This window comes from Bicyclus anynana, chromosome 18, assembly GCF_947172395.1.
Source record: "Bicyclus anynana chromosome 18, ilBicAnyn1.1, whole genome shotgun sequence".
Lineage (NCBI taxonomy): Eukaryota > Metazoa > Arthropoda > Insecta > Lepidoptera > Nymphalidae > Bicyclus > Bicyclus anynana.
Window position 1 is genome coordinate 13,605,405 of NC_069100.1, and position 12,815 is coordinate 13,618,219.

At 35.1% G+C, this 12,815-nt stretch overlaps 1 protein-coding gene across 1 annotated transcript in view; it reads left to right on the top strand.

The window, feature by feature from the left end:
• LOC112045973 (uncharacterized) overlaps positions 1-12,815 on the top strand; it is a 37,123-nt gene that overhangs the window by 20,050 nt on the left and 4,258 nt on the right. Inside the window, exons 4-8 of the mRNA XM_024082397.2 lie at positions 7,394-8,832; positions 9,295-9,391; positions 10,095-10,252; positions 11,446-11,588; positions 12,312-12,402. Of these exons, the coding sequence (XP_023938165.2) occupies positions 7,394-8,832; positions 9,295-9,391; positions 10,095-10,252; positions 11,446-11,588; positions 12,312-12,402 (1,928 nt within the window). The remainder of the gene's footprint in view (positions 1-7,393; positions 8,833-9,294; positions 9,392-10,094; positions 10,253-11,445; positions 11,589-12,311; positions 12,403-12,815) is intronic.

A 12,815-nucleotide genomic window follows, 5' to 3' on the forward strand; every position in this document is an offset into this window, starting at 1 on the left:
TACATTTTTCTTTGATTATTGTTTTCTTTGTTCCGCATTATTTTGCAATACTTATCGCTAATCACAAAGGACCAAATACATGATCATATTTCGACAATTCTGTAAATTGTGAAGTCAGTTTTGATCGTCCTAAATAAAACTTTTCACATATGAGCCTTTCAAAATTTATAAATACTCAGTATCAAGAAACCGCGCGTAATGTTTTACAGTCTGAACATAACTTTATCGTTAAGACCTGTTAAAGAAATTCTGTGTGACGTAAGCACTGGTTATACTCATGTGTTAAAGGTTGCATCCGGCGGCCCACCAATCAAAGGTCTGTTTAAAAATTCTAATATGTGATTGGTTGAATGCGTCAAACCTTTTACGCGGCCTGTAATGCATCAGTATGTCCGTGTTATAATAATGATCTATTATAATGATTACGTAGTAGATTCGTTTATATTAACTTTATTTTCATATATTTTTATAAAATAAAAAGTACTTTTTCATATTTTACTCTCTTGTGTTTTCTTTTTTTCCTCTTTCTTATCGTGATTGTGATTGCTTGTCGTTTATTGTAATTGTATCATTGTTTCGTATTTTAATATTGCTATTACTTTCATTTCATTTTAACTTTTATTGATTGAATTGATTGAATCAATTAGCTTTTTTTCATTTGAGTTTAACAGCGATCTCATCTGTTGTTTAGATATCTGATCTGAACACTATCTAGTAACTAGAGTTAAACCAATTTAGGAAATATAAACTGAATCTATCTCGGGGCTTTCACGTTGTGATATTAGATTGTTTCTATAATGATGCTCTTAATTCTAAATTTAAATAAATCAACTGCGTAAAATGGAACGTAAAATTTAAAAAATAGCGAATTTTGTTATTGTTATATTACCGATTTTTCCTAGTCATTATACTAAAACCAGTAGAATGAAAAATTTTCTATGATCTATCTATTGCCAAGTGTAGAAAAAGTTTATTATGCTTATAATAAGAAAAGCAATCGTTTATAGCAAATCCCGCGTTATGTTTACGGTACGTTCTTGGTATATGGGAATTTATTTTACGGTACAACAACGCGGCGTACCGTAAACGCAATGATGAATTGCATAAGTGTTCAGCGCACGCTCCGAGATCAACTAGAGCATACCACCTAATTGTCACATTATCTGCGTGAAAAGTAACATTATTTTTTTAAGTAACACTTATATACCGGTTACGTTATACTAATTTACAGTGTATCGCTTTAATTTATTCACCATTGATAACTTACAATAACTGATCATGTTTATCGGTATTAGAAAATTAGAATTTTTAATGTGTAAACGCGCTATTTAACTGGTGAGAATTTTTTTTTGTTATGAATTGATATTTACATATTCTCAAAGTTTCGCAAGTACAGCTAGGTACTCGACACAGTTTATTTCCACTCGAAAATCAGCCCTACATTGTTGATTGGTTATAAAATAAAAATGATTATTAAATGTTAACTAAAATAGTATTATACTTTCTTTATTTTTTTTTATTTTACAGTAGCTTTTACTATTAGAGTAAGTATGTAATTGATGATAACTACTTTTGTTAATTATTTTATTTTATTTAAGAGTAAAGTAAATACTATTAAAATATAAATAGTAGTAGTAAATAGTACATGTATGGTTTAGAATATTTACTGAAAAACATGTATGTTTTTCTTTTAGTTTACAAAAGACTTATATGCAATTTTATCAACTTCTAGGATGTTTGCCATTCACCATTCCTCCCACACGTTATGATCACGTTCCAATTCACGTTATCTGTTTCGCATCACTTCGCCACATTCTACACGGTTTAGATAAATGGACAAGCGGTAACTTACGTACAATGTAAACGATAGAAAATTATAAATGTTATATCTGCAACATACTAGTTGTTTACTGTTGACCGTTTTACTCTTACATTCGGTCATTTCCATTTAGTTTTGTATTCTATTTTTATTCACGTACCATTAATAGACGGAATTTTGTAGTATAATATATAACATGGGTGATAAACTTCAGATGCCTGTATTTCATCGGCAACTATGAGGATATTAGTAACTTACGAGCATGGACCTATTAAGACTAACTGCGTACTCCCGACGTAAAAACGAGCCAAGCTGGAAGTGTAGTAAGATCCGGTGTCTTTCTCTGATAGGGTGACAACAGACTTATTAATAAAGTTCAATTTCTATTTACATATTTTTCCAGTACGCTATCCAGTTTGTATATAAAATTCTTCCGTACGAGTGAGTTTAAACCAAATATGAAAGAGCCCTTTTACAACTAAATGCGTCCAAGCAGTAAATTATTATTTATATAGTTTATTTGATAATAAATGAATAGAAAATACTCGGTTAAAACTATATAGGTAATGGGGTATTTTTTAGCATAGCACCATGTGAGATAATACTATTTTATGGTACATAGACCTGAACTAGAAATATTTAACTAGTACAAAATATTTATCTAAAAATTTGCCATCATATTCATCTACATATTAGATTGAATATTTCTTTGAAATCAGGCTCACTAAAAGAGAAGTCATGTGGGATATTGATTGTCGCAACTGCAGACGCAGCGTGACATAAAATGGGATCTAGAACAATTTTTTTTTTCTCTTTGTAAGTCTTAAATACATTATACAACACTGGGTGATTATAATACATTATTCATTTAAAGAGATTTATGTTCTTAAACATTTACAAATCCACGAATATATTATGTCTGTAACCTGTAACCTTAATAGAATAGGTATAATTATATATTTCATACATATTTTAATAATACTATTGATTTTGTTGATTATGATCCATTCCTAACTTCCGCAAAGAAACGCATACACTACACAAAATCAAAATCGGATATATAGGTATATAGTCAGTTTGTGGTTACCGGAGCTATACTTATTATAAACACTAATATACCTCGCATAGCCAAAAGTGTTTCAACTTTCGTGTATCTATTAGTTAGAAACCATCAATATCTTTTATTACCTATTTTAAATATGTAAATTCGTGAGCGTGACTCATTCGCATACAAAATGTCAATTCTGTTGGCAATATTTCGTTTACGTATTGCAAAAACACATGTGCCAGTTTTGTACCGAATTTGAAATGCATCCAAGGTTCTTTAATATCACTCTTATTTTCTCAGAATTTTAAGCACGTCTGCCAATGTGTGACATATTACGTGTATTCAAAAATGAATGACACTGTATTGTATAATAGAGTGTAGACTCTGAAATGTAGGTCATATATGTATAGAAATAGTATGCATTGCATTGCACATTACAAACAAAAGTTCGCTTAAATTAAGACTCCGTCCTCGATAACACCTACGCACATCCCTAGTTAGTAGATCGGTCATTGTCGTCCAAACACTTGGCGGATACGCTCGTACGCGTCGATTACTCATATTAATTAACCAGTTTAGCGTTCAGATATTCACATAAATACTGTATAACGTTATAATAATATGTAACAGTTACATCAATTACTTACTTTTTTTTTTAAAGTAACCTGTTTTATATATTCACGGTCGGTGACCGTGAAACGGAACGAAAAACAGGACCGGCAGCAAGTCCTGTCCAAGGTGACGTTTCGAAAAAAAATATCGTTGATTTTGACGTTTGAGTTTGAGATTTCATGTAATTTTTTTGTCAAATTGTTTCGTAGAAAGTGGCATAAAAGTGATGAAAAGTAATATAAATATTTGTTTTTGTACCCATATGTTGCATAATTTACTTGTGAAGTTTTAGTACCGGTAAGTCGATATCTTAGTTCTTTATTTTCTTTACGATTTTACTTTACCACGACATGGTTAAAGATTTATAAAAGTTGCGCATTATTACTTGCAATTCCTATAAATATGAGTAATGCAATTCCTTTAACGTACGTATGATCTCTCCATTGTTATGTACTTATTAAGTATGAACGTGCCTCAGACAGTAAATGTTGGTTCACATCTTAATTTGTATTAATTAATGCTCGAAATAGATTTTCGAGTGTACACCTACATAATGTAGTATAATATAAAACATGATCAAATGAATGCAAGAACTTTTTTTTTATGGGCAACGAATCATTGAACAGCCATAAGATATAATTAATCTCTAATAATTTGTTTAAAACTACTTTTTCAATGCAAAATTGCAAATCATTCAGATAGATTTGTAGTTTATTTTTCAAAGGATTCTTAAATTACTTCTCTAAATATTGCAGACTTGATAACCTTGTCAGCTGTTAGTTAGTATTCTAAAGAGGTTTTATTGACTCTATCCATTTAAGTAGATGTGTAGAATCTATACTAATATTATAAAGTTTGTTGTATTGAAGGTGATCTCTGGATCTATTGAACTGGTTTGAAAGTTTCTTTGACCACTACATTATTTGTGAGAGTCATATGCTTTATTATCCCTGTATTTTGTACTAGCAGACACCCGCAACTTCGTTCGCCGCTAGACCTCCTTAATCCGGCCCTGCATATATTATAATAAATATTATGACCTAACAAATGAACTAACTAAAAATGGCTATGTAGTTAGTCTGTACGCTGTAGAAGTAGGTGCGAGAGGATTACCAGCAAAATCTCTCTATAACTTGCTTAAAGACCTTGGTCTCTCTAGAAGTGCAGCTAGTTTTATATTAGAACGGGTATCCAAAGCTGCTCAAATAGGATCTTACCAAATTTGGATAGGTAGGGAGAATAACACGAGGGGACTTCCTTGAATTCCTTAACCCTACATCCAGTAGTCACAAGTCCTGGACTTTGCACAGTGTTTTTCTCTCTACCACGCGATGGACCCGGCACCTGCACGGTGAATCCATGGAATGCTAAGATATAGCTCTGTAGTTGAAATTAAATTGAAATAATAAAAATAACGATTATTATTGGCATTCAAAGTTTTACTTTTTCTTATTACTTGAATAGCATTTTATGTATTTTTAGCTGATGCTTGCAATTTTTCATGTGTATGCCTGTATGAATTTTACTATTTTACTGTTAATGAACTATCCAAGACAAATGAAGAACATTTACATATATGTCACAGAACATATTCTCTAGATGTGGGAAATGGGCCCACAGTTTTAGATGTAATTAGCATTGACTACCCAGTATCCACTGACAGCTGTCTTCTATATTAACTAACAATAACATTATTAGTATGTATATTATTAACTATTTCTAGTCTATAAAATACCTACAGTTTTACATTAAGTGATCTGAAAATGGCTCCAATGGCAGAAAAATGTAATAAACGGAGTTAAAAGTTAGCATGGTATGGATATGTAATGCAGAGCAATTAAAGTTATTTTACCAGATAAATGTTGATATTGCAAGTGCAAGGATACAAGAGGATATGTATTAAATGAGGATGTAATATGAAACCTAAAGATCCCCGCAAAATACAGCTTTGTCTGCAGTCATTCAGATAAACTAATATTATACAGAGGAAAGATTTGTAACCACTGAACTGATTTGGAAAATTCTTTTACTGTTGGGTAGCATCATTATCCCTGAATGCTATAGGCTATATTTTATCCCTGTATTCCTACTGTAACGTGAACTACACGAGTGAAACCGTACTGCATCTGGTGGTTAATAATAAATAAGCAAGATGGCAGTACATTTCCAGACAAAGTATATCACAAGGAGATGTCCTGCTCTATATGTGTACACATATGCCTGTATTCATCTCAGTTGAGGCATTGTGAGCAGGTAGCAAGGTCAAGGTCACACGTCCTCTTTGTGGATAATTTCCTTGTTCTGAAACCTGTTTCACACGGCCAGTGATCAGTGTTTATACAGGTGTCATGTTTATTGTTTTTACTTTGTTGTAATTCTTGCTGAAGCTTGTAGTTTTTGTTGTAATGTATTAGTAACTAGTGGACACACATAATTGTTTGTGAGAGCAGGTTATAGTAAGTCAACCTTAAAAGATATAAGGCATATGCTGTCCCTGACTTTATAAGAACTTTTAAGAAAAACAATTACTTCAGAAATATTATTTTTATGACTTTCTATGAATTTATTTATTTGTACTTTTCTTTACAAGTTTTTCCTAGATTTTTTACTATTTTAGATGTACGCTAGTAATATATAAATAATATTTTTTACATAAAAATGGAAACGACTTCAAACACATATTTCAATTATTTTAACTTTAACACAATATTATAAACCAATTTTCATGAAAATGAAATGCGGCAGATCTGGAAGTGTACTATTTATATTTTTATTAGTGAACCAATTTTAATTTGAATTCAACTGAAAGACAAGAAGCAAAAAAATATTTTTGAACAATATAGGCAATATTCTATTAATTCCAGTAAAATCCATGGTTCCCATAGTTATTGTGATATTTTTGTGCTTTATGTCATACTTTGTGCCATTTATCTATGGCATTATATATAACTAAAATAAAATAAAAGCAGCAGCTTATTTGAAGAATTCCAATTATTTAGTTGGGTGCAACAAATGATGTAAAGTAATTTAGAATAATCTAATTAATAAATTATCTGAATTACAGTAATCTATGATTACATTACGTCAGTTGACCAATATAATAATTAATATGGGCAACCTTGAATCATGATGATAACCACTAATCAGTCAGATATGGGATTGCTTAATTTAATTTTATTCATTACTTTAATTCATATGTCCTTTAACCGTGATTTTGTAACCTTATATATTATGCAACCGTTATAATGTGTGATTATTTCCTAACTTTTATTTGTGAGTGTTGATGTGAAAACATTTTCCTTTATTAACCATTTTAAACAAACGATTCATCAAACTACAAAAAAGCCACCTGTGACTTAATAGTATTACTCCAATCAGTAAACGAGTCACTATTCATTCACCTGAGGCGTAAATTTTAGCCTGTGTGTCTGTAATTTCACTAAAAATTCGACAGATAATTTAAATATGGTGTTGCATACTGTGTGTATGTGTGTGTGTGAGAATTCACATTTCCATTTTGTATAAAAATCTCTATAAACCGCGGTAATAATACCACCCAGATAACAGATCTGAAAAATGTGATTCATTACATCACTAAATCTTCACAATTCAATCTACAAACTGATCTTGACAATTCAATCTATTGACACTGATTTGTCAGGTTTTTTGCAACAAAAATGTGGATCAAGAACTTATGCAAAGAACAAGTAATGTCTGCTAATTTTCAACAAAAGCTAGAATAACATTTACTTCAGCATGACATTGTCTAAGAGATCTTAGATATTCCACATTTAAAATACTGTTATTTTTGCTTTTAGTGCATCCCTTCCAAATGTATATTTTTCTTAACATCTGTTTCAAAAATACACAAACACCCCGTAAATAGAAACTGAAAATAGTCTTTATTGTTACAGATACTACATCCGGTAGCTTGAATCTCCTCACGCCTTCGTCAACAACTAGTAGGATACGTGATTTCACATCTAGGTTGCAAGAGAGGGCTTCCATTCAACCCAGTTCTACCCCCCAAGCGCCGGTATCCCCAGCCAAAACACCCGACGACACCACCCCAACACCCAGAAGGAATGACAACCTCCTCAAACCACCCCCTAAAATTTTCGTAGATACCTCGAGTCATAGATCTAGGAGCCATTTGAAAAAACGCGACGAAATCCCCCAAAAGAAACCCAGCTATCTAAACCTAGCCTGTTCGGTGAACGGCTATACAAACTTGACAACATACGACTCGAAGCTACGGCAGGATATCAACAAAAGTCGAGAAGCTTCTCCCATCAGACCAATAACACACACATACCAGTATAAAAGCGAGAGTAACTCACTATTGGTCCCTGTACCGGTCAGTGCGAACAAACTGCTGGTGCCGACGTTCGGCCCCCATGATACTAGAACGAATCTGACATCCAAAGCGCCTAGCAAGGCGCACACGGACCCGCAGATATCCTCCCCCGCACATGCATTCATGGCTGAAGAAAATAAACAGTTGAAAAACGAATTCCTAGGCCCCAGCATGACCACCACCACCCGGCCGTATATCTCCACGGAGAGCAAAAACTTCGCGACGTCAATGCTCCATCAGGACGAGGTCGACAATGCAAAAGAAATAACCTTTAAGTCCAGCTTCTCAGAAACAAATTTCCGTCAAACTGTAACGACTAATGGGAAAGAGAGCAGGTTTACTTCTGAATCTTACACCATATCCTCGAACGGTGTTTCCAAACATGTTGAAATTACAAAGGAAAATGGTGAGAAACTGACCAGTCCTATGAAGAGTTTCATCCAACAACGCGTAGAGCGTTTGTACGGGCCGGGAGCTCTAGCGCAAGGGTTCTTCAATCAAAAGAGGCATAAACTTAAAAGTTCGAGCGAAGATGATGACATAAAAGTATTAACAGAGAAATCCCTCAATTGTTCTAGTGAAATTTTTCTGTCCCCTCGAAAATCCAATGACAGTTTTGATGAGAACTGCAGCCCAACAAAAGAAGACCCCTCAGTGCTCCCCGTTTTGAGGCATCTGAGGCCTGAGTTTCGAGCTCAGCTGCCTATTCTGTCGCCGAGAAAGTGTTTGAAGTCTGACCTATCCCCGGAGAAGACAGACATTCCTGAACAAAAGACTGAAACAAGTGAAGTGACGAACGGTGTATCTGTGATAAATTTAGACGAATCTGTGAGTGAAAGTGAAAATCAAGTGAACTTTGTGAATAGTAATGGTGTGGCCAAAGTGAATGGGGATGCTGTGAAGGACGCACACTATTTCTTAGATTTGGAAAAGAAAGAGACTGAGAGGTTGATAGCGTTGGCTGTTGGCGCTGAGAAGGAATTGGAGAGTTTGCAGGTATTTCCAGAATAGTTTTTAATTAGATAACTTCTCTCATAATTAGAGCTATTTCAACATTGCCAATACTATTACTGTAAACATATTTTTTTTTATTTAAAAAAAATTTTGCAATTTTGAAATATTTAAATATGATCAATATTCCCATTTTAAATATGATTAATATTCCCATTTCCCTCCAACTAGTTGGAAAAGACTAGCTAGGAGTGGGTACGACAATAGACCAACGGGGCAGGGATCGAACCACCACCCCTCGAGGCTCGGTGATGAGTCCGAACGCTCTTACCGTTAAGCTATTGAGGCTATAAATATGTGGTTTTGAGGTTGTAATATTTTTCAGAGCCTCATTTTGGAGAATAAATGAAAAAAAAAAAATTAAAATCAAATGGTATGTTTCTCAGTCAAATTATTAGTAAATTTCGTAAAAACTAATTTTTTAAAAAAAATTTCAAATAATTTCAGAAACAAGACAACATAAGCGAGGAGGTGTTGGGCTTCCTGCGCGCGGCGTCGGGTAAAGCGCGGTTACTGGCCACACAGAAGATGCAGCAATTCGAAGGTGAAATTTCAATGCTGGTATACAATATTGTTTTAAATACTCGTACAATGGGGTATAGGTAGCGGCCTGTAAGTTTAACTATTTGCAGTAACACACTTTCGGGTTTGGCCAAGATTAACCGTTACGATCGTATACGAAATTTTCAATTGTTCACCATTTTTAATGTACCGGGCAACAGAGCACGCGGCTAAAACTATAGTACAAAATCCGCCATCGGGATATGTACACTCATCTGTTATTTTTTTGTAATAAGAAATAAATTATAGAAAATATTCACATTGACACATTGCAAATAGCGCCTAGTAAAATTGTGCCCGTTAGTTTATAAATCAATGGATACACCGTGCGGATGCCGGGTCCATCGCGGGTCCTGTCCTTGTGTCAAGTCCGGGACTTGCGACTAAAGGTTGTAGGGTTAAGGTATTCCTTGACAATCAATTAACCTTCCCGAATCCCCTTACCCTTAGGCCAAGTTAAGATTCGTATCTGTGTCAGTATGCACAGATAACAACACCAAATATCTGTATCCTCTGGGGCAACTGGGCAAAATCGGCAAGGAATCTAGAATTGTGGAAAAGCTTGCAGAGGCAGCTTGGCCTTCGTCTTAAAGGACAAATTCTGAATTAATTTCTTATTATTACCTATATCCTAGGTTATACATTTCAATGGTTCGGCACATCACTATGTCCTGTTAAAATTCCAGGCCTCTGTTACAACAACATAAACGAGCGCGGCAACGAGCCCTTCCCCACCACGCTGGAGGACCTGCAGGGGTTCTGGGACATGGTGTGTCTGCAGGTCAGGAACGTGGACGCGCTGTACGAACACATTGACATGCTGAAGAAGAACAATTGGCAAGAAGTGAGTACTTTTAACCTTAGACTACTGTGACGCCTTAAACTTGACTGCCTTTTCATGTCAATCATTGTCAATTTGCTTTTTCACAAATACCATTGGAAAACAGATTACTTAAGGAAAAAAGTGGTCTATATGTTGTTTAATAAACTTGTTTTTTTTTTTTTATTCTTTACAAGCCCTTGACTACAATCACACCTGATAGTAACACCTAATGATAAGTAATGATGCAGGTTAAGATGGAAGCGGGCTTACTTGTTAGGAGGATGAAAATCCACACACCTTTCAGTTTCTACACGACATCGTACCGGAACGCCAAATCGCTTGGCGGTACGTCTTTGTCGGTAGGGTGGTAACTAGCCACGGCCGAAGCCTCCTACCAGCCAAAAAAAAAACTAACAGAACCCCATTAAAATCGCGAGATCTAGAGATTAGCAACAAACCGACAGATAGAAAAAATTTGAAATAAAGTTAATTTTTGTACAATACCAAATTCTATGCTAGCACATGTGATAAACATAAAAGAAATCCTAGCTGAGTTTATTGTGGGCTCTTCTCGAACCAAGGTGCATTTGAAACCCTCGTAACTTCAATTCTAAGTTTTCGACCAAGTTGTCAGGGGTTGAAAGTACATGAGTTTCTTTGTTATCCTTGGGTAGAGGCCTGGTAGTGCCTCTTTTGTATGTTTTATATGTATATAATGCAGTTGTGTTAGCCCATAGTTTGGCATGGGTATTAATGATCTGCTTATGTAGCCATGTTTTGTATTCACTCTGGGTCGGCTCCTGTTATTGTCATTAACATATGATGATGATGATAATGATGATGCCGACGTAGATAACAATGAAACAATACTCACCTGCTCAGACCAATTATTGTATAGGACCTGCCTCGTTAGACGTTACTTTTCTGCCAAAGTATATGATCAACGATCTAATGAGATTATAAAAACTGTATCTATATAATCGATGTTTTATAGTTGCAATCATGTTCGTCGGTTAAAGAGCTCCGTAAAAGTACCTTTTTGTGTAATTGAATAGTGTAAAAAACGGGCATAAACTTCTAGTTTAGTATAAGATATATACCAAATCTAAGCTCGTTTTCCTCAGAAAATGACAGACAATTTTGTTCGTGACTATGAGTGCGATACAGGTCCTTCTATAATTGGTCTGAGCTCACCTGTCATATAATCCTTGCAGATCGCGTCCCCGGTATCGAAGCCGGTGCAGGCGACGGCAGCGCGCAGCCGCGCGACGCGCTCGCCGGTCGTCAAGAATGAGAAGGCTCGCCTCGCCGCTGAGAAGAGAGAGGCGGACAGGAAAGCCATGTTGGAACATCGCAGGTGAATATTACTACCTCAGTTTTACCTCTCCAAATAATACTTGATGACCTGTAAAAATCATGGAATAGAGGAAAAAGAGGGGTGTCAATAAGTATGACGTGTCTGTCAGTCTGTCTGTAGCACCATAGCTCCCGAACGGATGAAGCGATTTCAATTTAGCTTGTTTTGTATAAAATGTGATTTATGTCGAGTGTTCCACAGAGTAACCAGAGGGAATATTTACATACTGCATGCTGAAGCCGGTGCAACCCATAAAAAAAAAACAAAAGTCACGCATCTCCTTGACATCCGCATATACAAACTTTTTTCATAGTTTGTATTTCAAAATTTAACACTAACAACAATTACGAAAATTATTATAAAGACTATTTCTTTACTTTTTGTGAACAATTTTTAAAATTTTTAAAAACGTAGACGCCATTTTTCTTGAATAATATTAAAAATTACTAAAGCGACGGTTCGTATCGTACTGACAAGAGAACGTATGCGACGGTTCGTATCGTACTGACAAGAGAACGTATTCGTTATTGAATTTCGTATCCGTGACGGGCACGACACCGTCTTATTCCATACGCTCCATCTGTATATTATTGACTAATCTGTGGAATTGATTAATCCGTTTGTCTATTGTCGTACCCATTCCTAGCACAGTCTTTTCCGACTAGTTGCAGGGGATTTTATAAAATATATGGCAAATATACTTAAAAAAAAAATTGTTTCCAGGCGGGTAGCTCGTGAGCGTCAGCTGGCCGCACGCGCCACCCCGGCCACGAGCCATCAAAGTGACAACGAGATGGCCATTGAAGGCAGTCAGGTAAAACATATTATACTCTAATATTCTTCTTTTTATATTTATTATGGTTATTATTCCTATTTATTCTGCAGCATTGTCCTAGCGAATGTGAATAAAAAAAAATAAATAAAATAAATAAATAAATAAATAAATGTGCATTGCAAAAAGGATACTTTGTATTTTGGAGTTTACTCCTTAAGAATCGATTTTCATATATAGACCCCGTAGTATTAAAAAAAATATGGGCTTGCTTGCTGAGTCGGATGAAATCCACACCTCTTTCGGTTTCTACACGACATCGTACCGGAATGCTAAAGTGCTTGGCGGTGTTGACAGGGCGGTAACTAATCACGGCCGAAGCCTCCCATCAGCCAAACTTGGGCCAATTAAGAAAACCTCATTCGGCTAAACCCAGGACCTCCAGTATGAGGCAA